This window comes from Canis lupus, chromosome 19 (genome assembly GCF_048164855.1).
Source record: "Canis lupus baileyi chromosome 19, mCanLup2.hap1, whole genome shotgun sequence".
NCBI classification, from domain to species: Eukaryota; Metazoa; Chordata; class Mammalia; order Carnivora; family Canidae; genus Canis; species Canis lupus.
In genome coordinates, this window is record NC_132856.1 from 53,036,094 (window position 1) to 53,062,283 (window position 26,190).

Sequence of the window (26,190 nt, forward strand, 5' to 3'; positions counted from 1 at the left end):
GCTAAGATGTTAACAGTGGGTTTTCTTGTGCTTTTCATCAAGTTCCCCTTTTCCTAGTTTGCAGAGTTAAAAAAAAGTCGTAAGTGTAGGTTTTGGATTTTGTCAAATGCCTTTTCTGCATCAATTGTTATGATCATAGCATTTTGAGATGGCGGATCACACTGATTTTCAGATAATGGACCTGCTTTGCACATCTGTAATACATCTCTAGTCATGGTGTGTAATTCCTTTTATACAGTTCTGGATTCAGTTTACTAATAGTTGCTTTTCTGTTAGTTTCATCAATTATAAAATATATTTTAAGGCTAATACATTTTTAAAAATCTCTAAGGTGTTAAAAATAGACAAACAAGAAACACGATTTTGTATTTAGTCTAAGGCAGGTATATTATCAACATTGACCATAAATCAAAGCCATTCAGTACCATCAGATGTATATTGGAGGTGCTATTAGAGTGGCTGGAGTGGGGACAGGGATCACATCCTTTCTGTGGGATCAGAAACACTTCACTGCCCCAAATTTTTAGACTGTAGAAGATGAAGATTTGATTCAGAGATGATTTGAAAAGAAGGGGACTGGCTTGATTTTATGAAAAGAAAGGAGGTAAAAAAAAAAAAATATATATATATATATATATTTAACATAATGAGCTTTTCTGTCATTCACTGTTTTAACTTAAATGTGTTAACTTATTTGATCACAAGAATTTTATGAAGCAGATACTTATCAACATAATACACATGGTGAAATAGAGTCACAAATGAACTCAAGTAATTTCCCTAAGTTACATATTATGTGGTGGAACTAAGTCCAGAACCCAGGCTTTTTAATACTACACACTACTGCCTCCAGGGACCAAAGAATTCTGAAGAGTCAGGACAGGCAGGATTGGGTATGGTTGAATGGGGAACTACTAGAGTTGGATAGGGGCTGTGAACAGTATACTAGTGTAACCATCACTTGTCATCTTTTAGGCAAGCACCAAGTATCTTCTCAACCATGCATATCATATGAGTTCCCTATGTTATGGAAGGAATTACAGGGAAGGAGAAAACTCCATCAATAAAGTATGAAAGACCAAGATTGCTTTGTCTTTGAAAACATAGGGCACGTTGTGAGCATTATATAGATATTGATAGCTTGACTTGACCAAAAGATTTATTGAATGATTATGTCAGGCACTATTTGAAACACTTTACAACTGCAGTGTGTTTACTCTTCACAATGACGAGTAATTTCATATGAAATAATTCTCAAGAAAAATGAGAAGCTCTCAATAAAGAAGAGTGGTAGATAATGGAAGTATACAACCTAATTGTTTTCTAATATGGCAATAGAAATCAATTAGCAACAGATAAAACCAATGGTGTCATCCAAATTAACAAAGTTATCAAGGAGTAAAGTCATAAGGAATTAGAAGGACTTTTTAAAGATATTTATTTATTATTCATGAGAGACAGAAAATAAAGAGGCAGAGACATAGGCAGAGGGAAAAGCAGGCTCCATGCAGGGAACCTGATGTGGGACTTGATCCTGGAACTCCAGGATCAGGCCCTCGGCCAGAGAGAGATGCTCAACTACTGAGCCACCCAGGCGTCCCTAGATGGACTAGAAAAGTTTGAAGCTGTCCTTGCAGACAAGACATATAAATGTACAAATATGGAGATATTTTCCAGTTCTAGCATGGGAAATGTTAATTAGGATGCCAATATTCCTGATATTATTTCATCATCAATGCTATTTCAATAAATCAAAATTGCAATAGAGGGTTTTTTAATTTTTTAATTTTTTATTGGTGTTCAATTTGCCAACATATAGTGTAACACCCAGTGCTTGTCCCATCAAGTGCCCCCCTCAGTGCCCGTCACCCAGTCTCCCCCACCTCCCCCACCTCCCTTTCTACCACCCCTTGTTCATTTCCCAGAGTTAGGAGTCTCGCAATAGAGTTTTTAAAGTGGAAATAATCTTTACAGAAAGAGCCTTCCTTGTGGGTATGTGCCTAGAGGGGTCTAAATGAACTTCTTTCTGGGAAGAGGTGGGCTCAACAACTCAAGTCGTTGAGCTGGACCAAGGACACTATTTCCTCTGATGGTTCTCCAAGACTGTGAAATTTTCAGTCTTGGAGACTTCTACATCCGGCTCTCAAGGCCACAGTACCATAATCAGCCTGTGTCTCCAGCCTTTCAGACTGCCAGTCTCTGTCTAGTGGGCTTCATACCAATGCCTCCTCCCAGAGTAGTACTCTCCATCAGGAGGCCTGAGTCTGCCTGCCAGTCCTGAGGACAGAGCCTCAGCCATTATGGCTCACCAGGCAGGTGACAGGCAGCACACTTCCTCCTTGGTCAGCATCAGCAAAGTCACGGTGCAGCCAGAGAGAGCCATGGGAGACAGTGGATGGAGGAGGGACTAGGGGAGCATTGTTTCATTATTGTCAGGACAAGCAGGGCATTTGGGTTGGGCAGATGGTAGGGCACCAACATGCAAAGTTTTCGCTCCAAGCACTACAAAGTTTATGTTCTTGGTTCTAGAGAGAGTCCAAGAACTTTCATTCAGATGTCTGCTTTCCTCCCACACTGGTTCTAGTTCCACAATGGCAGGAAACTAGTCTCTCTGACCTGTCCCCTGAATGCTCTATGGAGTGATGAGGATGAAGACGATTAAGCATGATATCATTAACCTTCATTGGCTTCCTACATGGCAGGCTGAGCTAAGTGTTCTGTGTAGCTTGTTTCATTTCATCTGCATAACCACCTCCCAAGGAAGAGGAATGCACTTTATCGTCATTTTACAGATGAACGAGAGCACAGCATTTAAATATAACTTGTATTAAGCTATAGGGTAAAGTGAGTATGAATTCAGATTTGAATCCTCACATCCAGACTCCAGACCCAGGACACCTAGCTATTATTCTCTCCTACCAACCCAGTCTCTCATTTTACCTGCCAGGTCACTTCGGGAGGAATCCCTCTGTTCACTGTACTTTTCCCTTTGGAGCTTTCCAGTAGACCACAGCGGGGAGTAATGGGCACCCCTTGCATGGGCTAGACTATAGTAATAGACTGTCAGATGGACAGTCTCTTGTCTCTTGTCTTTGGTCCTTTTTTTTTTTTTCAGTCTTTTTTTTTTAATTTTTATTTATTTATGATAGTCACAGAGAGAGAGAGAGGCAGAGACACAGGCAGAGGGAGAAGCAGGCTCCATGCACCGGGAGCCCGACGTGGGATTCGATCCCGGGTCTCCAGGATCGCGCCCTGGGCCAAAGGCAGCCGCCGAACCGCTGCGCCACCCAGGGATCCCTTGGCTTTGGTCCTTAAACTGTCCTCTTGTTCATTCTGGTTGCAAGGATTAAACAGTATAGTGGAAACTATATATGTGATGAATATGTATAGAAAGGGCAAAATAGATTTCAGATATTATTAATAATCTGGTTTCATACTATTTGATTAAAATACCCCATGCTCTGAAGGTACGGATTTCCCTGAATCTCTGATGGGACATTTTGTCCTTACACACATAAATACTGAGTGGAGGGGAATACTGAATCTCACTCATTTCTGATTTCTCAGAGCCTATGCAATCTTTGGTACAGAGTAGGCAACAAAAAAATCTCTATTAAACATTAAATAGTCCCTTAGGGGGCACCTAGGTGGCTCAGTGTTTGAGCATCTGCCTTCCACTTAGGTCATGATCCTGAGGTCCTGAGGTCGATATGTATATATATATACAGTTGATATATATATATATATCAGTAAAAACCTGAGCAACTAATAGTAAAGTGTGCACTGATTTGTACAATGCAATTATACTTCATACATATACAATACATATATATATTTTTTAAAGATTTATTTATTTATGATAGACATAGAGAGAGAGAGAGAGAGAGAGGCAGAGACACAGGAGGAGGGAGAAGCAGGCTCCATGCCGGGAGCCCGATGTGGGACTCAATCCCGGGACACCAGGATCGCGCCCTGGGCCAAAGGCAGGCACCAAATCTCGAGCCACCCAGGGATCCCCCATATATATATTTTATAGATATTCTCAGTTGTGTGATATGGAGAAGTAAAAAAATTTTTTGGCATTATGAACACTTTTTTTAATGACAGCAGATGGTAAGTTGATACAAATTACAGGCTAGAATATAGTGGGTACAAAATCTATCCAGGTAACAGAAAAGTGTCACTTACAAAAGTAAATCTGATTCAAGTGACTAAAGAACTCAAGTCCTCCATTTCAATAATTAGAATTGTCATAATAAGGAATTGGAAAATAAATGAACTATTCCTCTGGCACTACTATGCATCACTAAAGTATTTGATCTAGATATATGTACTTCACAGAAAGGCTTAAAGTTTTAATGAGAATATTCCAGGGACATATCTAGTATGGTACTTTTCAGCTATGTTTTCGGGAAGACTGTTTATGGATACAAAATCAATCCTAACACCATGGAAACATCGGCAGGAAAATACTCTGTCAAATTCATAACAGAGGTTGCCTTTGTGGGATAAGTATGCAGGGAAATGAGATCATGAAGGAGTAAGCAAGAAAAATGAAATTTTATTGGTAATATTTCAAATCTCTATAAATTAAAAATTCTGAAGAAAATATTACTGAATGTTCACATTAAAAATTTTTTAAGCCTTGGGATCCCTGGGTGGCTCAGCGGTTTGGCGCCTGCCTTTGACCCAGGGCGGGATCCTGGGGTCCCGGGATCGAGTCCCATGTCAGGCTACCGGCATGGAGCCGGCTTCTCCCTCTGCCTGTGTCTCTGCACCTCACTCTCTCTCTCTCTCTCTCTCTCTCTCTATGTCTATGTCTATCATGAATAAATAAATAAAATCTTTAAAAAAATTTTTAAGCCTTTCTTCGTGGGCTCTTGTTTTTCTCTTTTTTCCTTAGCTTCCTTCCTTTCCATCAACTTGTCTTCTAAGTCACTCACTCTCTCTTCCACCTCATTAACCCTAGTAGTTAGAGTATCAAATTTGGATTGCATTTTAGTTAAACTATTTTTAATTTCGGCCTCATTAGATCTCAATTCTGCAGTGACAAAGTCTCTAGAGTCCTTTACGCTTTTTTCCAGAGCCATGCGTAGCTTTATAATTGTACTTCTGAATTGAATTTCTGACATCGTATTTAAATCCAAATTCTTAAAAAAAATAAAAAAATAAAAAAATAAATAAATCCAAATTCTTTAACTCTGTGGCAGAGAGTATTGCTTCCGGTTCTTTCTTTTGTGGTGAATTCTTCTTTCTAGTCATTTTGTCCAGTGCAGAGTGGCTGTATGAGTGAGCTGAGTCAAAAATATCAACCACGACCTAAGTAAAATACACCCTAGATGATTCCGAAGAGGTCAGAGACCAGAAAATAAAGGAAAAAGAACAGAATAAAATAAAACAAAGGACCACTAAAGTGAAAAATTTTAAAACAAAGTAGTAAATATAAAAAACCAAAACCAAAAACAAAGAAGAAAAAAAAGAAAAGAGAAAAAAGGGGGGATGGTGGTGGTGAGGAAGTGATAGTGTAGAGAGAATGTAGTCTCCCTGAGGGGTCCTAGAGGATGATCCTCTTGGTTCTGAGTGTATTTTGTTCTGTATGTAGAAGATGCTCAATCCCAAATTTATATAAACCAGCAATACTGATATAAAGACCCAACATTGACCACAGAAACATAAGCAAGATAAAAGAGGAGGGCAGAATGGGAAGGAAAAGAGAATATAATCTCACAGAATGAACCAACACAGTGTTCCACTTGGTTCTGGGTGTATTTTGGTTGTGTGTTAGAAGGTACTAACTTCCACCATTGTAAAACAAAATGAGACAGAAAAAACAAATAACAAATACCCATATCTCATATATCTACCAAAATTAAATTGAATACGTTGAAGGGAGTCCAGAAGTGAAATATATATCTAAGACATATAATTGTAGAAATATGAAAGTGAAAAAGGAAAAAACTTAAAAACGAAGATTTGGTAAAATATTGTAGTTAAGGTGGTAAAACAGAAAAAATATTGGAAATTTTTAACCTGATAAAAAAATGAGTCATAATGAAGAAATAAAAAGGGGGGGGGACAGTGGAACAGTGCCCACTGCCTGTTTACTTGTTTTATTTATTCCAAGATACTCTTCTTTCCTAGGAGGTGTCTTAGCCTCAGGGATTAAAAAATCTAACACTTGTCTCAGAATCCCTCCTCCTGGGCTTCTAGATGATTCAGAACTGCAGTCCCTCCACCTTGGGCTGTTCCTATCCATGTACCTGGTCACCATGCTCGGGAACCTGCTAATCATCCTGGCTGTCAGCTCTGACTGCCATCTGTACACCCCCATATACTTCTACAATCTGTCCTTGATTGACATCTGTTTCATATCCACCACTGTCCCGAAGATGATGTCGGACATCCAAACTCACAGAATCATCTCCTGTGTGGGCTCAGATGTCTATTTTTATTCTCTTTGGATGTTTGGACAATCTAGAGACTGCAAAGGCCTATGACCAGTTTGTAGCCACCTGTCACCCCTTGCACTACCTGGTGATCATGAATCTCCACCTCTGTGTCGGGCTGGTTTTGGTGTCTTTTTTTTTCCATCAGTATTTTGGACTCCTAGCTGCACAGTTTGATGTCACAGCTTACCTTCTTCATAGATGCAGAAATACCTCATCTCTTTCATGGCCCTTCTCAGCAACTCGACCTTGCCTCCTTGGAAATCCCTGCCAGTTTTATTTTATTGGTGCCATTTTTGGTGGTGTTCTACTCTCAAGAATCCTTTTCTCTTACGTTCAAATTATTTCCTCCATCCTGAGAGTCACATCCATAGGTGGGAAGTACGAACCTCTTCCTACTTGTGGCTCTTGCCTGTCAGTTGTTTGCTTGTTTTTGGAACAGGTCTTGGAGTGTACCTCAGGTTGGCTATCCCATATTCTGCCAAGAAAGGTGAGGTGATCTCGGCAGTGTATACCGTGGTCACCCACATGCTTAATCCCTTCCTTTATAGTCTGAGGAACAAAGCAACCAAGAGAGCCATGCAGAGGTACCTAAGAACAGCCTAATCTCAATACCTGTCCCCTTTTATTCACTGTGTGAATTGGAAAAGTCAGTAAATCCAAACACTTGGAACTGGAAATTCTGTCTAATTGGTCCCATAATGTTTGTGATTCTTATGCCTTTCAATCCTTCATATCTGAATATTGATTATTTTGATACATTTTAAATGGGATTGAGGGATTGAATCCTTCATATCTGAATATTGATTTTTTGATACATTTTAAATGGGATTGAGGGAGTTGTGATTGAGGGAGGCATCCTATCTACATTACAATCACTGCATGATTGAATCATATTATAGCTATAGAGCTTTCTTTATTCCTCATCTATGACCCAGGCATTCTGAAGCAATACACACCCTTTTTTGTTGTTGTTGTTGGTTTTAATAATTACAATCCAATTGTAAAATTGTAAAAAAATTCTCAAAACTTTCCAAAATTCATGTCTATCATTCACACAATTTTTGTGTTCTTTACATCTGTTTACGCATGTTATAGGTAAGGATGCATGTAACTGGTCTTCAGATTTGGCTTCAAATTGGAGTCACCTAGGACACTAAAAATATTGGTAACTGCTTCTCACCACAGATTATGATTTAATTGGACTGAAGTATAGCCTTAGCATGGGGGCTTAAAAATTATCCCACTTGGTACTCATGTATAAGCAAGGTTGGGAACTACTGATCTAATTACATGTTTTGTTCAGAGATAACAGTATGTTTGGGTCTTTAACTGCTCATGAGCAGATGCTGAAGTTCTTAAAATGATCTGAGCTCATCAAAGGATGATATAAAAAAGTTAACACTAGTAATAGGCAATGTGACTTTCCTAAAATTCCTGATATTTGTTTACATACATTCTTCCATGCCATACAACCAGTCATTTGTCCTGGTTAATAAGATACTGTCACCTTGCTCCAAACTCACCTTTAAAATTTTTTTGTATTGGAGTTCAATTTGCCAACATATAGCATAACACCCAGTGCTCATCCTGCCAAGTGCCCCCCTCAGTGCCCATCACCCAGTCACCCCACCCCCCCACCCACCTCCCCTTTTACTACCCCTTGTTCATTTCCCAGAGTTAGGTGTCTCTCATGTTTTGTCACCCTCACTGATATTTTCACTCATTTTCTCTCCTTTCCCTTTATCCCTTTTCACTAATTTTTATATTCCCCAAATGAATGAGACCATATAATGTTTGTCTTTCTCCAACTGACATATATCACTCAGCATAATACCCTCCAGGTCCATCCATGCCGAAGCAAATGGTGGGTATTGGTCGTTTCTAATGGCTGAGGAATATTCCATTGTATACATATACCACATCTTCTTTATCCATTCATCTTTTGATGGACACTGAGGCTCCTTCCACAGTTTGGCTATTGTGGACATTGCTGCTAGAAACATCGGGGTGCAGGTGTTCCAGCGTTTCACTGCATCTGTATCTTTGGGATAAATCCAAACTCACCTTTTTATACTTTACCTCAGCAAAACTCTTTCCTTTCACTAGTAAAAATATCTTTAGGGCTTCACTTTAAAACCATCCCTCCCTGTGTCTTGTCTTGGCATATCTGTCTTTGGGCTCTGCTCTGTGTCCACTATATACGACATAGTAAAGGATACTTCCTTTAGAGATGTCGCCTACAGTTTGTGAGACAATAATCTGGGGCTCTCTGAAAACCTGCCTCATAGATAGTTTAATATATTTGACCTTTGGCCACTAAGTTAAATCATCTACCATCATTACTGATCAGGAACTTCAATAATGGAAAAGGGTATTCCTTTACTGAGGAGAAAGCCATATTGGCCAATGAAAAGATACATCCCAATAAAAATGACAAAATTATCATTTTGATTTCTTGGTTTTTATGAATTGAAATGAAACACTTTGGGTCTGATCTACTCTGGAACAATATATAGGGTGTGTCTCTATTTCTGAAAACCTAAATGATTGGCAAAAATGCTTGCAATTGGCCAAGGTAATTATGATGGTTAATTTTATGTGTCAACTTAGCTGAGCCATAGTGCCCAGATATTTGATTGAACTTTATTCTGGATGTTTCTGCAAAAGTATTTTTTGGCTTAGTTTAACTTTTAGATCAGTGGACTTTGAATAAAGTAGATTATCCTGTATAATGTAGGTGAGCCTTATCCAATCAGTTAAGAACAAAGACTGACCTCCTGGAGGAAGCAGAAATCCCACCAGCAGACTGTCTTTGAACTTGAATTGCAATTCTTCCTGTGTTTCTTGCCTACCCTGCAAAATTTAGACTTAGCAAGCCTCCATAATCATGTGAACCAATTTCTTAAATCTCTATATAAATATACACATTTCCTGTTAGGTCTGTTTCTCTAGAGAATCCTGACTAATATAGTAATATTGCTTTTGATATCTCATTTAACATTCTCTCCACAGGTGACAGTTTCTTTTTCCTCATCAAACTTCAAAATATGAATGAGTGCAACTAATCGATTAACATTATGCATGGAGGGGAAAGCCTGGACAGAAGTGTGCCAGGAAGGTCCACAGTTGCTATACAGTAACTATCTAGGAGTGGTGCTAATATCCTTGATAGAAGAGTGGCATCACAGATAATAGAAAGGGCATGGGATTTAAAGACACAATTCCATCCAATCTCAGGAACAATTTAAGACTTGTGACAAATCAGTGCTCTTCAGATTCCTTATCAGTGAAAAGGCAACCTATGGAATGGGAGAAAACATTTGCAAACCCTATGTCTGATCATTGGTTCATCTCCAAAATATATAAGGAACTCCTACAACTTAATGGTAAACAAACAAACAACTAACAAGTTGATTTAAAAACCGGGTTAAGGATTTTATTAGACATTTCTCCAAGGGAGATATACAAATAGCTAACAAGTATATGAAAAGGTGTTCAATATCACTATTCATCAAAGAAATGCAAATCATGTATATACAATAGTATACTATTATATACTATATAATATAATAAATAAATATATAATGTTATTTAATATTTCAATATAATAATATATTATATATATGCAATAGTATATATGCTATATATACTATTCAGCCTGAAGAAAGCAGGAAATTCTGTCATTTGAAGCAACACAGGTGAACCTTAAGGATATTATGCTAAGTGAAACAAGCCAAGCACAGAATGATAAATACTGCACGATTTCATTTATGTATCTAAAATAGTCAAATTCATAGAGTCAGAACAGAATGGTGGCAGGAGGGGGAAATGGAGAGTTCCTAATCAAAGGGCATAGAGTTTCAGTCAAGCAAGATGAATAAGCTCTAGAGATATACAGTATTGTACCTAAAATCAACAATAGCTCTAGAGATATACAGTATTGTACCTAAAATCAACACTTGCAAATTTGTTAAAAGGGTAGAGGTTGTGTTAAGTGTTCTTAGAGCCAAAAACATTAACTGAGAGAATGGAGATACTACCAGAATCTTGATATGAAAGTCCTAATTCTCCCTAAATTGTCCAGTCATTTGAATGCGTTTGATGACTGATAAACTCACACGCTTTTGTCTGTTAATTTAAAAATTAAGTCTGAGGTTTTTTTTTAATTAAGATGTATGAAACTTGAAAGTCAGAGGGAGTACAAGTGCTGTTCCTCCTGAGAAGTGGAAGACCTCAGACCCAACAAAGGACATTTACTTTTCCTATGATCCTGGCCCATTAATATTAACAAGCCCTCAGAGATTGGGAGAACCCGGATCAATTTGGGTAATTATGAGCTCTGTGCATTGAGCTTTCAAGCCCACACAACTGTAAATAATCGGCCTGTGCCCTGCAAACTTTCAGTTGGCCAGTCCCAGCACAATCGGATCTGTATGTTGTGTCTTCTCTTCTCAGAGTCATTGTATGCATCACGGGGTGCATACCTGTCTTCCTGCAGATCCTGAGAACAGAGCCTGAGCCTTCATCATTCACAGGCATAAGAAGGATGATGGATCGTCATTCCCTTGTCATACCCCAGCACAGAGGCAGCACAGTCCAGTGAGTGATATTGGAGATACAGGATACAGGAACAATGGGGGGAGCATTATTTCTTCATCATCAGGATAAGCATGACAGTTGGAGTAGCCAGATGGAAGGGCACCAATATGCAGTTTCAGCTCTGAGGCCTGTGATGTTTATATTCTTGGTTCTGGTGGAAATCTGAGAATTGTCATTCAGAGTTCTGCTTTCCTCCCTCATTGGTTTTAGCTCCTGTAGGAACCTCCCTCACCAGAGCAGGAATTAAGTCCCTCTAAGCAATCCCATAAGCATTCCAAAATGGTCATGAAAGTGATGATGAAGAGGAGCAGGGGAATGATGCTAGATGACCATATACATGATACCATGAACCTTTATTAAGGATTCCCAAGTGTCAGGCTCTGAAATAAGTACTTTATGTAGACTGTTTCTTTTCTCCTGCCTAGTCACCCCTAAAATGTATATGTACACATTATTGTTCTTTTATGGATGGGGAGAGGATTATAGCCTGTTAGTGTAACTTGTCCCAGGTCATGGGATGGAATGGGATGAAACCAGGTTTGAATCAAACAGTCTGACTCCAGACACAGAGCACCTGGCCAGTATTCTCCTCTTGCCAATGCAACCAAGCATTTAACTTCTCTGGTCATTCCACCCATACATTCTCCACTCACTGTGCTCTTCTCTTTGGAGGTTACTAGTAAACCAGAGTAAAGAGCCATTGGTGCCTCAACTATAAGAAGGACGGCTGAAGATTGGCTGGCAGAGATCATAGAAAGAGCCGGCTCATGACAGTTTATAGTAGATTTCTCTTGCATGCCTCTGCTCCTGCATTTTGCCTCAGATGTCTACTTCCTTCTCCATTCTTATAAGTTCCTCCATTTCAAACGGAGACACAATGTCAATGTCTCAGGTTCCATCCACACTCAGGAAACTAGAAAATATTAAAACATGTACAATACATGTGCTATTGCTTAAGATCTATGGATCTCTGTTTTAAAATTTCTGAATTTTAAGAGTAAAGAAGTTAACTGCATGTGCCTCAGATCCACAATATAATTTTAAGTCCTATCTTCTCTACTTATTATCTAGTGACCTGGAGCAAGTTCTTAGTATATCTGAGCCTCAGAATTATCATCTGAATTGACCCCTAGTTGATACCACTCCACTGAGTAAGGACTAAATAGATATGAATACTACCAATGTGGTTAAATATGTGATGGATGCATATGGGAAAGGCAAAAATTTAAGTATTATTATTGATGATATTGATTAATATTGTTAATACCGATCTTTATTTTTATTTTTTTTAATACCGATCTTTATACCTTTCAACCAAAGTGTCCTGTGATCTGATCATTTGGTTTTCAATGGATATCTGACAAAAATTTAATTTTTATCCGTGTACAAATTAAATACTGGGTGCTTGGAAGGAAATGACTGAATCAAATTCATTTCTGATTCCTCAGAGCATATATCATCTTTGGCACAGAGTAGGCAACAATAACAATAAAACTCCCAAATATGTGAAATGTTGAATAGACCCTTCTTTGAGTCACAAGAACAAAGAATAGTTAATATGGCTTGCACACACTGGTGCTTTCCTGCCCGTGCCTTCATCCATTTTAGGGATGTCTCATAGAACAAGAAATAAGATAAAATAGCACTTGTTTGTATCTATGTCATTCAATAGGATCTATTTTTTCAAGTAGGCTCCACACCCAATGTGTTGCCCAACATAAGGCTTGAACTCACAACTCTAAGACCAAGACCTGAGCCTGGGATCAAGAATTTGACACAAGCAACTAAGCCACCAGGCACTCCTTTCTCCTCTATTATTTTCTATTTAATAGCATTTACAACATTCAGTTATTGAAAACTATCACAGTGATTTTTGTAAGTATGAAAAATGAGAAGGAGAAGATAAATTTTACTGTGTGGTCTTAGATATATTTTAGGATTTCTAGAGCCCTGAGACGAGAGAGCCTTCAGATTCTCTCCCATACAATCCAATGAAAGGTTATTAAAGCTTTCTTAGGATTGCATTTCATCCATAAACCCACAATTACAATAATGATTCAAATTCTGGTTACAAAACAATGACTAGATATTTATTAAGTTCCACTTCCTTTAGATGCCACACATCTCTGGAGATGGCTGTTAACCTTTCAATTTCCAGAGAAGGGATACCAACACAGACAAGTTGAGGGATTTACATGTATTCCGTGAATTAGGGCGTTGGACTACTGGTTTTCAGGAACACTTATGGCAGTAATATGGTGAATTATAGGATCTCCTATGAGTAGTAATGCACTTTACAGCCCAGTTTGAAAATCTGAGATATGGAAATATCCCCTATGTAAAATATGAATTTTTATGTGAAGGTATCACAGAATGATGATTATTAGATACCTGAGAAATATTTCTGATTCTATACTTTAATAATAGCATATAGCTGATAGCAACTAATTTTTCTACTGGGAAAACAGATGTAGGAAATAAATGGTGAAATTGAACTTGCACTGATTTTTACAACACAAACAACCTTGTGATGGAAGGTTGATATTAACAACCATCCTCCATGCAGATGTCATATAGAAATTCTCATTTGCATGATATGCAGAAAGGTAAAAGGATTTTCATAGGGTTGTTGAAATAAGGAATTGATAAACAAAATAAAGTTAATTCCTCATTAACTCATAGTATATAGTTAATACTATATATCACGAAAAGTGTTATATCTAGATTTAAACGCAGTGTTGTAGTAAACAGGAACACTTTAGATGCATTATGTGTAGTAATATACTATTTAGGTAAATCTTTAAGAAAATATTTTGTAAGGTTTTGTAGATTATAAATAAATAATAATGTTATGGAAACACTGAAAGAAAATATACTCACCTAATTAATAATTGTGGTTGCTTTGGGGAACAAGTGTGCAGGGCAATAAGATCATGCAGGGATTTAAAGAAAGCTAAAATTTTATCAGTGATATTTCAGATCTCTATAAAATATGAGTTTGGAAGAAAACATTAGTAAATGGCTATATTTTTAATTTAGCTATTGGGTGGGATGCCTGGGTGGCTCAGTGGTTGAACACCTGCCTTCAGCCCAGGGCGTGATCCTGGAGTCCTGGGATCTAGTCCCACATCGGGCTCCCTGCATGGAGCCTGCTTCTCTCTCTACCTATATCTCTGCCTCTCTTTCTCTGTGTCTCTCATGAATAAATAAATTAAATCTCTAAAAAATATACAGCTATTAGGTATTCATTATAGCAATAATAGGCAATATTCTTTGTACATATTCTAAGTGCCTGGCAATATTTTAAGGCATTGTTCTTGACCCTGGGTGTACATTAGTACCACTAAAAATCATGCATGTAGAGATTATTATTTAATTAGCTCTAGGCAGTGGACAGGACATTAGTACATTTTGCAGTATTAATGGGTAAGTATAATAATCAACGGGGTTGAGAACTACGGGGCTGACCACTTTATGTTTCTTTATGCTTAATTTCTTCAAACAACCCAATAAGGTAAGTTCAATCATTAGCTCCATTTTACCAATGTGGAAACTCCCCATGTACTTGTTATGTTAGTCTTTGTACTTTTCCCTTTTGCATTTTTCTCTAAATTAAATCATAGTGTGACCTATCAGGAGAAATGAATAGCAGAGTTGTCTTCAGGGAATTGATTTAAAAATAATTGTATTTAGGAGTGCCTTGCTGGTTCAGTCGTTGGAGCGTGGGACTCTTGATCTTGGGGTTGTGGATTCAGTTGGGTGTGGAGATTGCTTAAAAATAAAATCTTAAAAAAATTGTATATAAGGAGAATTTATTTTATTATTTATGTATTTATTTATTTATTTTCAACAACATGGATGGACCTAGAGGGTATTATGCTAAGCAAAAGAAGTCAAAGAAAGACAAACACCATATGATTTCACTCATATGTGGAACTTAAGAAACTAAAGAAATGAACAAACAAAAAAAGACAAACAGACAAACAAACAAAAACCCCGACTATTAAGGGGAATTAATTTTAAAAGGAATTAATTAAGGAGAATTTTTGTTTCAGTAAAGATTAAAGTTAAGGAAGCATAAGAAGGCTAGATTTCAGACCTGGTTTGGGGGGCTTTATATGATCCTAAATTCCTTGATTATAAATAAGAGAGTTAGATTTCTTTTCTTTTTTTTTTTAGGATTTTATTTATTTATTCATGAGAGACACAGAGAAAGAGAGGCAGAGACATAGGAGGAGGGAGAAGCAGGCTCCATGCAGGGAGCCTGATGTGGGATTCGATCCCAGGACTCCAGGATCATGCCCTGAGCTGAAGGCAGATGCGGAACTGCTGAGCCACCCAGGCGTCCCAAGAGAGTTGGATTTCATGTGGACCCAGAACTTCCAAATATTTAGGATTAGAAATACATGTAAGCACTTTCAGCAATACCAAACCACTTCAAGATAGAGACCAAAACAAAACAAAACAAAACCCCAAAGAGCAGTGTCAAACACCAGTGTCAAACACCAGTGTCAATTTCCCTGAGACTGTGTAGGGTTGGTATTTAATCCTGTATAAGATGAGAGATAGGAAAAAGGTATTTTTTTAAGTTAATTATTGTTTAATGACCCAGAGCTGCATTGTGCACAAATGCCATCTATGGTGTCACCGATGCTGCATGATTTTGTGCATTTAACCAAAATGTATTTACAAAATTTGAAGTCTATCAGGCCACAGTTAACAATTATATTTGAAAAAAACTTTTTTTTTAAAAGATTTTATTAATTCATGAGACACACAGAGAGGCAGACACAGGCAGAGGGAGAAGCAGGCTCCCTGCAGGGAGTCCAATGTGGGACCTGATCCGATCCCGGGTCTCCAGGATTAAGCCTCAGGTTGAAGGCGTCGCTAAACCGCTGAGCCACCGGGGCTGCCCCTATATTTGAAAAAACTTTAAAAAGACAACCCACATATTTGAATGAGCATGTATTTCTACAGAGGAGAGATGTCAGAAAACCGGAGAATGATGAAAACTCATAAAGATAATTAACTATTAAAAAAAGCTTTCTGATTATAAACATTCGGTTTTAATTTAGAATGTCAATGATGTAGTTCTAGCAATTACACAGTTTATCAATATTCTAAAGGGAATTTCTTGCATTTATTTGAATAAAATCAGGCTGCTTAGTGTCCTTCAATTAGACTGATTTTTTTTTTTTTTTTTTTACCTAAAGGGAAAAGAATATTTCTTATTTGGCATGTTTCTTAAAAGAGTATTTTATGGTGATCATGGATTTATCATTTAGCTCTAACTGTTCTTGCTCCTCTAACATTCTTCAGTTCTGTGTCTTTAAAGTATGTATATAGAGAGGTGAATAACACAGAAACCAATGAGGAAACAGTTCAAGAAAATTGGATTTGAGACACAGAACTATTGCTAAATGTACTGGAATGTATGGCTCCAAGTGTGAATATTTTACTTGTTAATTGCTTGAATACACAATATGGACACAGAGCTGGATGCTCATTTACTTGTTTCACTTTTCCAACCCTCTTTTCTTTTTTAAAAGGTGTCCAAGCTACATAGAACCACAAAATCTAACAAGTGTATCAGAGTTCTTCCTCATGGGCCTCTCAGATGATCCAGAACTGCAGCCCCTCCTCTTTGGGCTGTTCCTGTCCATGTACCTGGTCACTGTGCTTGGGAATCTGCTCATCATCTTGGCCATCAGCTCTGACTCCCACCTCCACATCCCCATGTACTTCCTCCTCTCCAACCTGTCCTTGGCTGACATCGGTTTCACCTCCACCACAGTCCCCAAGATGATCATGGACATCCAAACTCAGAGCAGAGTCATCTCCTATGTGGGTTGCCTGACTCAAATGTCTTTTTTTATGCTTTTTGGATGTTTGGATAGTCTCCTCCTGGCTGTGATGGCGTATGACCGGTTTGTGGCCATCTGTCACCCCCTGCACTACTTGATCATCATGAACCCCCGCCTCTGTGGCTTGTTGGTTTTGGCGTCATTTTTAATCAGCCTGTTGGTCTCCCAGATGCACAATTCAATTGTGTTACAACTTACTTACTTCAAGGATGTGGAAATTTCTCATTTCTTCTGTGATCCTTCTCAACTCCTCAACCTTGCCTGTTCTGACACTTTTATCAATAACATAGTCATGTATTTGTTGGTGCCATCTCTGGCTTTCTTCCTATTTCAGGGATCTTTTTCTCTTACTATAAAATTGTTTCCTCCATTCTGAGAGTCCCATCCACAGGTGGGAGATACAAAGCCTTCTCCACCTGTGGCTCCCACCTGTCAGTTGTTTGCTTATTTTATGGAACAGGCCTTGGGGTGTACCTTAGTTCAGCTGTCTCACTTTCTCCCAGGAAGGATGCAGTGGCCTCAGTGGTGTATACTGTGGTCACCCCCATGCTGAACCCTTTCATCTACAGCCTGAGGAACAGGGACATCAAAAGGGCCATGTGGAGGCTCTTCAGTAAAACAATCTAATCGCAGTACCTCTGCCATCCATTTGAGGTGTAGGTTGGAATGCAGCAAAACTAAACACCTAGGAGTGCCTGGGTGGCTCAATCCATTAAGCGTCTGCCTTTGGCTCAAGTCATGATCTCGATCCCAAGGCTGAGCCCTGAGTTGGGCTCTCTGCTCAGTGGGGAGCCTGTTTCTTCCTCTCCATCTCCCTCTGTCCCTTCCCCCTCATTCTCTCTCTTTCCCCCACCCCTCAAATAAACAAAACATTTTAAAAACAAACAAAAAACTAAACATGTAGACCTGCAAATTCTAAGGCTCTCACCACATCATTTTTATAGTTGTCGTGGCTTTCATCCTTTTCCTTGCTTAACATTTGGAAATTGCTTTTTTCATGTCTTAAATGGGACTGAGGGAGTATTCTGGGGTCCTTTGTATATGACAGTCACTGCATGACTGAACCTTACTTTAAAAAATATTTTATTTATCTATTCATGAAAGACACAGAGAGAGAGACCGAGACATAGGCAGAGGGAGAAGCAGGCTCCCTGTGGGGAGCCTAATGTGGGACTCCACCCTAGGACCCCGGGATCATGACCTGAGCCAAAGGCAGATGCTCAACCACAGAGCCACCCAGGTGCCCCTGACTGAATCTTATTAGATCTATGGAGACTCTGTGCTTTATCATTGGTGACCCAAGCATCCCAGAAAGATGAGAAGTTCTCTTTTTATATATTTTAAATTCATATTTTTCCATAATTCTTGTGTATTTTCCATACATATTTCTTATCTATCCAATTGGTTTATGCAGGTTATGTGGGAGGATGCATGTTACTAGTTCTCAAACTTGGTATGCATGTATGTATGTATTTTCAAGTATAATTAACATACAGTGTTATATTAGTTTTAGGTGTACAATACTATGATTCAACAATTCTATACATTTCTTAGTGCTCATCAAGATAACTGTACTCTTCTTTAAAAATTTTTATTTATTTATTTATTTGAAAGAGAGAGAGCATAAGTGAGGAGTGGGGTGGTAGGGGCAGAGGGAAAGGGAGAAGTAGACTTCCTGCTCAGGGGGAACCCAACCCAAGGCTTGATCCTAGGACCCCAAGATCATTACCTGAGCCAAAGGCAGACACTTCATCAACTGAGCCAGGCTGGCACTCTAAAATAAGTAATCCTTAATCTTAATCCTCTTTATCTTTTTCACCTATCCCTCTACCCACGTCTCCTCTGGGAGTCACTAGTTTGTTCTCTGTATTTAAAGGTCTGTTTTTTTTTGTTTGTCTCTGTTTTCTTTGTTCATTTGTTTTGTTTCTTAAATTCCACATATGAGTGAAAGTATATAGTATTTGTTTTTCTCTGACTGACTTATTTAATTTATTGTTATACCCCATAGGTCCAACTCTTTTGTTGCAAATGGCAAGATTTCATTGTTTTTTTTTTTATGGTTGACTAATAATACATTTCATATATACACATAGCACATTTTCTTTTCTTCTTTATCCATTTATCTGTCGATGGACACGTGGGTTGCTTCCATATCTTGGCTATTGTAAATAATACTGCAATAAATACGGGAGTGTAAATATCTTTTTGAATTAGTGTTTTCATTTTCTTTGGGTAAATACCTAACAGTGGAGTTACTGGATTATATGATAATACTATTTTTAATTTTTTGAGGAACCTCTATACTGTTTTCCACAGTGGTTGCATCAAATTGCATTCCCACCAATGGTGCATGAGAGTTTCATTTTCTTTTCTTTCTTTTCTTAAAAAATATTTTATTTATTTATTAATGAGAGAGAGATTGAGAGAGAGAGAGAGAGAGAGAGGCAGAGAGGCAGAGACACAGGCAGAAGGCAAAGCAGGCTCCATGCAGGGAGCCCGACACGGGATTCGCTCCAGGTCTCCAGGATCACACCCTGGGCCGAAGGGGGTGCTAAACGGCTGAGCCACCTGGGCTGCCCAGATTTCATTTTCTCTACATCCTCAACTATACTTGTTATTTCTTATGTTTTTGATTTTAGCCATCTGACAGGCATAAGGTAATTGGTATTTCTCTGAAGATTAGTGATGTTGTGCATCTTTTCATGTATTTGTTGGCTATCTGTATGTTTTATTTGGAAAAATGCCTATTTTTAGTTGAAATTTTTTGGGGGTTTTGGTGTTAAGTTGTATAAGTTCTTTTCTTTAAGATTTTATTTATTTATTCATGAGACACACACACACACACACACACACACACAGAGGCAGAGACACAGGCAGAGGGAGAAGCAGGCTCCACGCAGGGAGCCTGATGCGGGACTTGATCCTGGGTCTTCAGGATCACGCCCTGGGCTGAAGGCAGGTGCCAAACTACTGAGCCATCCAGGGATCCCCAGTTGTATAAATTCTTTACGTATTTTGGGTACTTACCCCTTATTGGATATGGGGTAAATGTTCTCTACACTCATCTTTGACAGTAATTCTAATATCTCATCTCCTCACTCACTATGTTGATTTCAGTTTAATAACATTTTTTGCTATTGTCCAAATATTTTACAAGGCTCCAATACTCATCTCCTCCCTCTCCAGTACACTCCTACTCATTTGCTCTTTCATCATGGATACTCATCGTGGGAGAAGGAATTGGAAACTGGAAAAGAATAAAGCATATATCACATTTTATTGCACAAAAATAAATATCTTTGGTTTTCCTATTCTGTGTCCTGTAAATTCATCTTTACCATTACCCTAGTATCCTATCGCCCCTATTAATGTCTTTATACACTGTACTATGAAATAACTTCAGTCTAATACCACATTTTTGCTATGGATTAAGTATTCTAAGTGCCTTAACACCCCATCCCTCCCTCTTATATCTATCTCTACATATCTACCATGTGTTCTCCCCTAGAAACACCCTCTGTCATACATTTACACACACACACAAGTAAATAGCATCCTTCCCTCCATACCCAATTTGATTAGATATTCATTGAAGTTTTCTTCATATCACTTAATGACAAACCAATCTCCATGTTCCTCAGCAAAGAAATCTCTGAGTCAGGAAAGATGCATAGATAGAATTTAGAAGGTTACAATATACTACTATCCATACACATCTCAGTTTATCCACTAGAAAAAGCAGATTAACCAAAACCATAGTTTATTTATGTTTTCAAGGGCTGAGAACCCACAGAAATCTAAAGAAAATATACTTTGGAGCCAGTTGACTCCTTTCTAACTAGCATAAATCAGAACCACTGGGGATTTTTGTTAAATTTGGCCATGGAATGGCTGCAAACTGGCTTATTGGTGGAGGGGCTCTCCTGGGATAGCAGAAATCAGGGAGTCTACTTGAGAAATAGTAAAGCGGGGTCTGCAGAAATACCCAATGGAGAGGAAGTTCTACCCATTTGCCAATTTGTCTCCTGGGAATTTTTGTTGTGTGACAAATTTGGGACTATACTGGAAGGCAGATAGATATGACATGAGTCTTGAAGTGCTTGGAGCACAAAGTTCTTGTAGAGGATGAGACTTATGTGGTGGACTGTGCCTGAGATGCTCCCTATGATCCCCAACTGCTGATTTTCTTGCTCTTGCATATGTCCCTCCCATTGAGTGTGAAATAGACATAGTGACTTGCTTCCAACAATGAGAATGTGAAAGAAATGTTGAGAAGTCACTTCCAGGAATAGAGTGGGAAAAAAAATCTGGCTTTCTTCCTGCTACCTCTCCCTTGCTCTCTTGGTTGCTCCTGTTGACGGAACCCAATTTCCATGTTACAAGCTGCCCCATTACGAGGCCCATGTATAAAAAAAAAAAAAGAGGCCCATGTATCTGGGAATCCTCGGGCCAATAGTCTACAAATGCATGAATCCTACCAACAGCCCTATGGGTGAGCTTTTAAGTGGACTTCTGCCAGTCAAGCCTTGAGATGATTACAGTTCTGGCAAACATCTTCATTGTAATATTATGAGAGGCTCTCTGAAGCATTTAAGTGAAGTATCAGTTACCAAAAAATATGTAAAAATCAATAGTTTTCTAATATGCCAATGTAATTCAATTAGAGAAAAAACAGAACTAAAGTCATTCAAATTAGCCAAAAGTAAACAAAACAGGTGAACATGGGGAAGAGAAGAAAAATAAAATAAGATAAGACAAAGAGGGAGGCAAGCTATAAGAGACTCTTAATTATAGGGAACAAACTGAGGACTACTGGAGGGGACGTGGGTTGAGGGATGGGTAATTGGGTGATAAGCATTAAGCAGGCAAGTGATATAATGAGTACTGGGTGTTATATGCAGGTGATGAATCGCTAAATTCTAACCCTGGAACTAATACTATACTATAAGTTAACTAACTTGAAATTAAATAAAATATTGAAAAAAATAAAAATAAATAACAATAACCCTGTGAATCTCTAACATATAAAGTGCCAATCCAAGCAAGACCTATGGAAATGAAAATAAGAAGTTATCCTTAGAGCACATATTAACTGAGAAAATGGAAATAGTATCACATTCTTTGTATAGAAGACCTAATTCTGCCTCAATTTTATGATTCATACAATGGATTTACAGATATCAAAATCACACATTGAGTGATTCAATTGAAAAAAAAGTCTGAATTTCATGTTAGGATCCTACAACTTGGAAAAAGTAAGGAGTACAGCTGAGCTTCCTGAGGAGCGGAAGGAGCCAGATCCTTCTAAAAACATTCACCTGTTTCCCTTTCCTCTTCTATTGACATTAGCAAGTCCTGGAACATTTGGGTAGTTCAGTTGGTTGGGTGTTTGACTCCTGGTTTCGTCTTGGGTTGTGATCTCAGGGTCATGGATGGAGCACCATGTCAGGATCCACTTTCAGTGTGGAGTCTGCTTGAGATTCTCTCTCTCCCTTCATTAGCCCCTCCCACTGCATTCTCTAAATAAATAAATAAATAAATAGATAAAATCTTTTTTTAAAAATGAAAAGAACATTATCAAGTCCTCAGAGATTGGGACAACATGGATCAATTGGCTAATTATGAGCTTTGTGCATTGAGCCTCACAAGTTATACAATTGGAAATAATTGGTGGGTGCCTCCAGCTTTTTAGTTTGACATTTCTATTATACTGGCTCCATACTTGTGTCTCCTCCCTTTGTGGCATCTGCATCAGAAGGTCTCAGCCAAGTCTGTCTTCCTGCCAGTCTTGAAGAGGGACCCTGAGCCTTCATCATATACCAGACAAGTGATCAGTACTCCTCAGTCATGCTCCAGCAGAGATGCATCCCAGCTCAGTAAGTGCTGAAGGAAACAGTGATTGGAGGAGGGAGTATCAGGAGCATTTTTTCCTCCTCCACAATAGAAACACTTGGTTTAGACAGATGGGAGGACATCAGTATACAAACTTGCAGATGAGACCCCTGTGACATTTATTTTCTTGGTTCTGATGGGGATGTGAGAACTCTCATTAAGAGTTCTGCTTCCAAAAAAAAAAAAAAAAAGAGTTCTGCTTCCAGGGTGCCTGGGTAGCTCAGTTGGTTAAGCATCTGTCTTTTGCTCTTGTCATGATCCTGGGATCCAGTCCCACATTGGACTTCCTGCTCAATGGGGAGTCTGCTTCTCCCCTTCCCTCTGCTCATGCTCTCTCTCTCCCTCCCTCTCTCAAGCAAACAAACAAACAAACAAACAAAGCAAACAAACAAATAAATAAATAAATAAAATCTTTTTTAAAAAAAGAGTTCTGCTTCACTCTCACTGACTCTGATCTGGTTGGCCTCTCCCCCACCATAGCCAATGGATCTCTTCAACCTCTTGCCTAGGCTACTCCAAAATGATCATGAAGGAGATTATGATGATTGTAAGGAGAAGGATGCCATTGACCACTAACCACAACATAATGTACTTTTATTGAAAGCTTCCTAAATGCCAGGTTCTGAGGTATGTGTTTTACATATCTTATTTGATTTCATCTGGTTAATCTGTTCCAAATCATAAATGCACACATTATTATTATTTTACACAAGCTGAAAGGAATGCAGCATTTTATGTAACTTATACCAGGTTGTGAGTTAGAAAGGGTTGATGGCATGTTTGAATCTGGGCATCAGACCAGACTTTTCCTCTGCTAACCCAAAATGGTTATTTCACTTCCTTTAGGGGTTTCTGGCAGACCACCATTGGAGAACAGTAGATAGCACTTCCTGCTTCAACTACAGGAAGAATGGCTGAGATCACATGTAATAATCACAGAGAGTTGGCACATGATTATTCAGGGGAGATCTCTCTTTCTCTCTCTCTCCTGCTCCTGTTCCTGGATTTCACTTCAACTGTTCACTTTCTCCTCCATTCTTTTTTTTATGATTTTATTTATTTATTTGAGATAGACAAGGAGCAAGAGAGAGAGCAGAAGCAGGGGAGCAGAAGGAGAGGGAGAAGCAGGCTCCTCGCTGAGCAGGGAGCCTGACTTGGGGCTCAATCCCAGGATCTGGGATCATCCTGAACCAAATGCAGACGCTTAACTGACTGAGCCAAACAGGTGCCTCCCTCCTCCATTTTTACAGTCAGCCTACTCAATCATAAAAGGTGACATAAAGTCAGAATCTTGGGGGTTCATTTCAACTCAGGAAACGGAAAATGGTTTAAAAATGTATCTCAGATGTGCCTATAGTTAAAACCTCTGTACATCTGCTTAAAACTTTCAGAAATTCTGGAAACAAGGAAGTTTGTGGGACTCAGAGAATGATAATTTATTTATTTATTTATTTATTTATTTATTTATTTATTTTTAAATATTTTATTTATTTATTCATGAGAGACACAGAGAGGGAGAGAGAGAGAATGGAAGAGACACAGGCAGAGAGAGAAGCAGGCCCCATGCTGGGAGCCCCACGTGGGACTCGATCCTGGGACTCCAGGAGTCTTTTGTCCAAAGACAAAAGTCTTCAGCTTTGGGCTGAAGACAGGCGCTAAACCGCTGAGCCACCTGGGCTGCCCAAGAATGATAATTGATTTTGAATCCTGTCTGCTCCATTTATTATTAGTATGCTAGGGGGAAAATTCTTGGTATCTCTGAGACCTAACGTTGTCATCTAAGTTGATCCCTAGTTGATACAGCTCAACTGAATAAGGGTTAAACAAATAATGGATGCCTTCTATGCAACAAATATGTGATGAATGCACAAAATAAGGACAAATTAAAATTTAGATGTTTTATTACTAATAATGATAAAGGTTATGATCTCCCTACAGCCTTAACAGGATATTTCATTTTGTTTATACAAGTACATCTTTAGCATATGGAGAGAAACAACTGAGTCTCATCTATTTCTGAATCCCCAGAGCCTATGCCTTTTGGCACAGAGGAAGTATCAAAAATTTAAAAATCTCAGTTAAGTACAGGATAGACCTTTCCATTGTTCACAGAAACAAAGAAGAAAGTATTTTCATAGTTATCAATGTTGTTTGATTATGTGCACTTAACTAAACCACATTTATCAAAATTTGAAGTCTGCAAAAGCCAAGGATAGGAATTATATGCTAAATGACTTTTAAAAGACAACCATTAGAAATGACAAATACCCACCATTTGCTTCGATGTGGATGGACCTGGAGGGTATTATACTGAGTAAAATATGTCAATCGGAAAAGGACAAACATTATATGGTCTCATTCATTTGGGGAATATAAAAATTAGTGAAAGGGAATAAAGGGAAAGGAGAGAAAATGAGTGAAAATATCAGTGAGGGTGACAAAACACAAGAGACACCTAACTCTGGGAAATAAACAAGGGGTAGTGGAAGGAGAGGTGGGCGGGGGGTTGGGGTGACTGGGTGATGGGCACTGAGGGGGGCACTTGATGGGATGAGCACTGGCTGTTATGCTATATGTTGGAAAATTGAACTCCAAAAAAAAAAAAAAAAAAAAAGAACCAACATTGGTCATCACTTATTTCCATGAAGGAGAAAAGAAAGAAAATCAAAGAATGATGAAACTGATGAAGATAACTAACACTAAAAATATTTTCTGATTATGAATCTTTAATTCTAATTTAGAATCCAGACTACACACTCCTGCCTTTCATGGAGTGTTTATAAATATTCTAAATGAAAAGAATATCTAGCATTTCATTTGAATAAAATATTTTTAACTGCTTCATAATTTCTTTAAATTAGAATGATTTTTTTTCTTAAAAGAGGAAGGATATTTCTTATGATTTCTCTTCAAGAAGGAGGCTGTGAAAAAAAAAGAAGGAGGCTGTGTTTACTGTGATCATGGATTTGTTATCTCTTATGTTCTTGGTTCTGATACTCTTTGGTAGAGTTTCTCTAAGGTAAATGTCTATAGAAAGAGGTAAATAGGGATCTTTGGGTGGCACAGCGGTTTGGCGCCTGCCTTTGGCTCAGGGCGCGATCCTGGATATCTAGGATCGAATCCCATGTCGGGCTCCCGGTGCATGGAGCCTGCTTCTCCCTCTGCCTGTGTCTCTGCCTCTCTCTCTCTCTCTCTCTCTGTGACTATCATAAATAAAAAAAGACTTAAAAAAAAGAGGTAAATAATGCAGAAACCAACGAAGAAACGAGTTCTAAGAAATAGGATGTGTCACACTGAGAAGTATTGCTGAAGGCTAGGGTGTATGACTGCAAGTGTGACTGTTTTATTTGTGATTGCTTGAATGTGCAATATGGACACAGTGCTGG

At 38.5% G+C, this 26,190-nt stretch overlaps 1 protein-coding gene and 1 pseudogene across 1 annotated transcript; both read left to right on the plus strand.

Moving 5' to 3' along the window:
- Nucleotides 1-1,225: 1,225 nt before the first annotated feature.
- On the plus strand, nucleotides 1,226-7,052 carry LOC140611464 (olfactory receptor 7E178-like; annotated as a pseudogene).
- A 9,254-nt stretch (nucleotides 7,053-16,306) lies between these two features.
- Nucleotides 16,307-19,094, plus strand: LOC140611365 (olfactory receptor 7E178-like). The gene is given in 2 exon segments (XM_072788144.1): nucleotides 16,307-17,208; nucleotides 17,211-19,094. Coding segments are annotated over 2 exon segments (990 nt in total). The 5' UTR covers nucleotides 16,307-16,547; the 3' UTR covers nucleotides 17,540-19,094.
- Nucleotides 19,095-26,190: the final 7,096 nt, after the last annotated feature.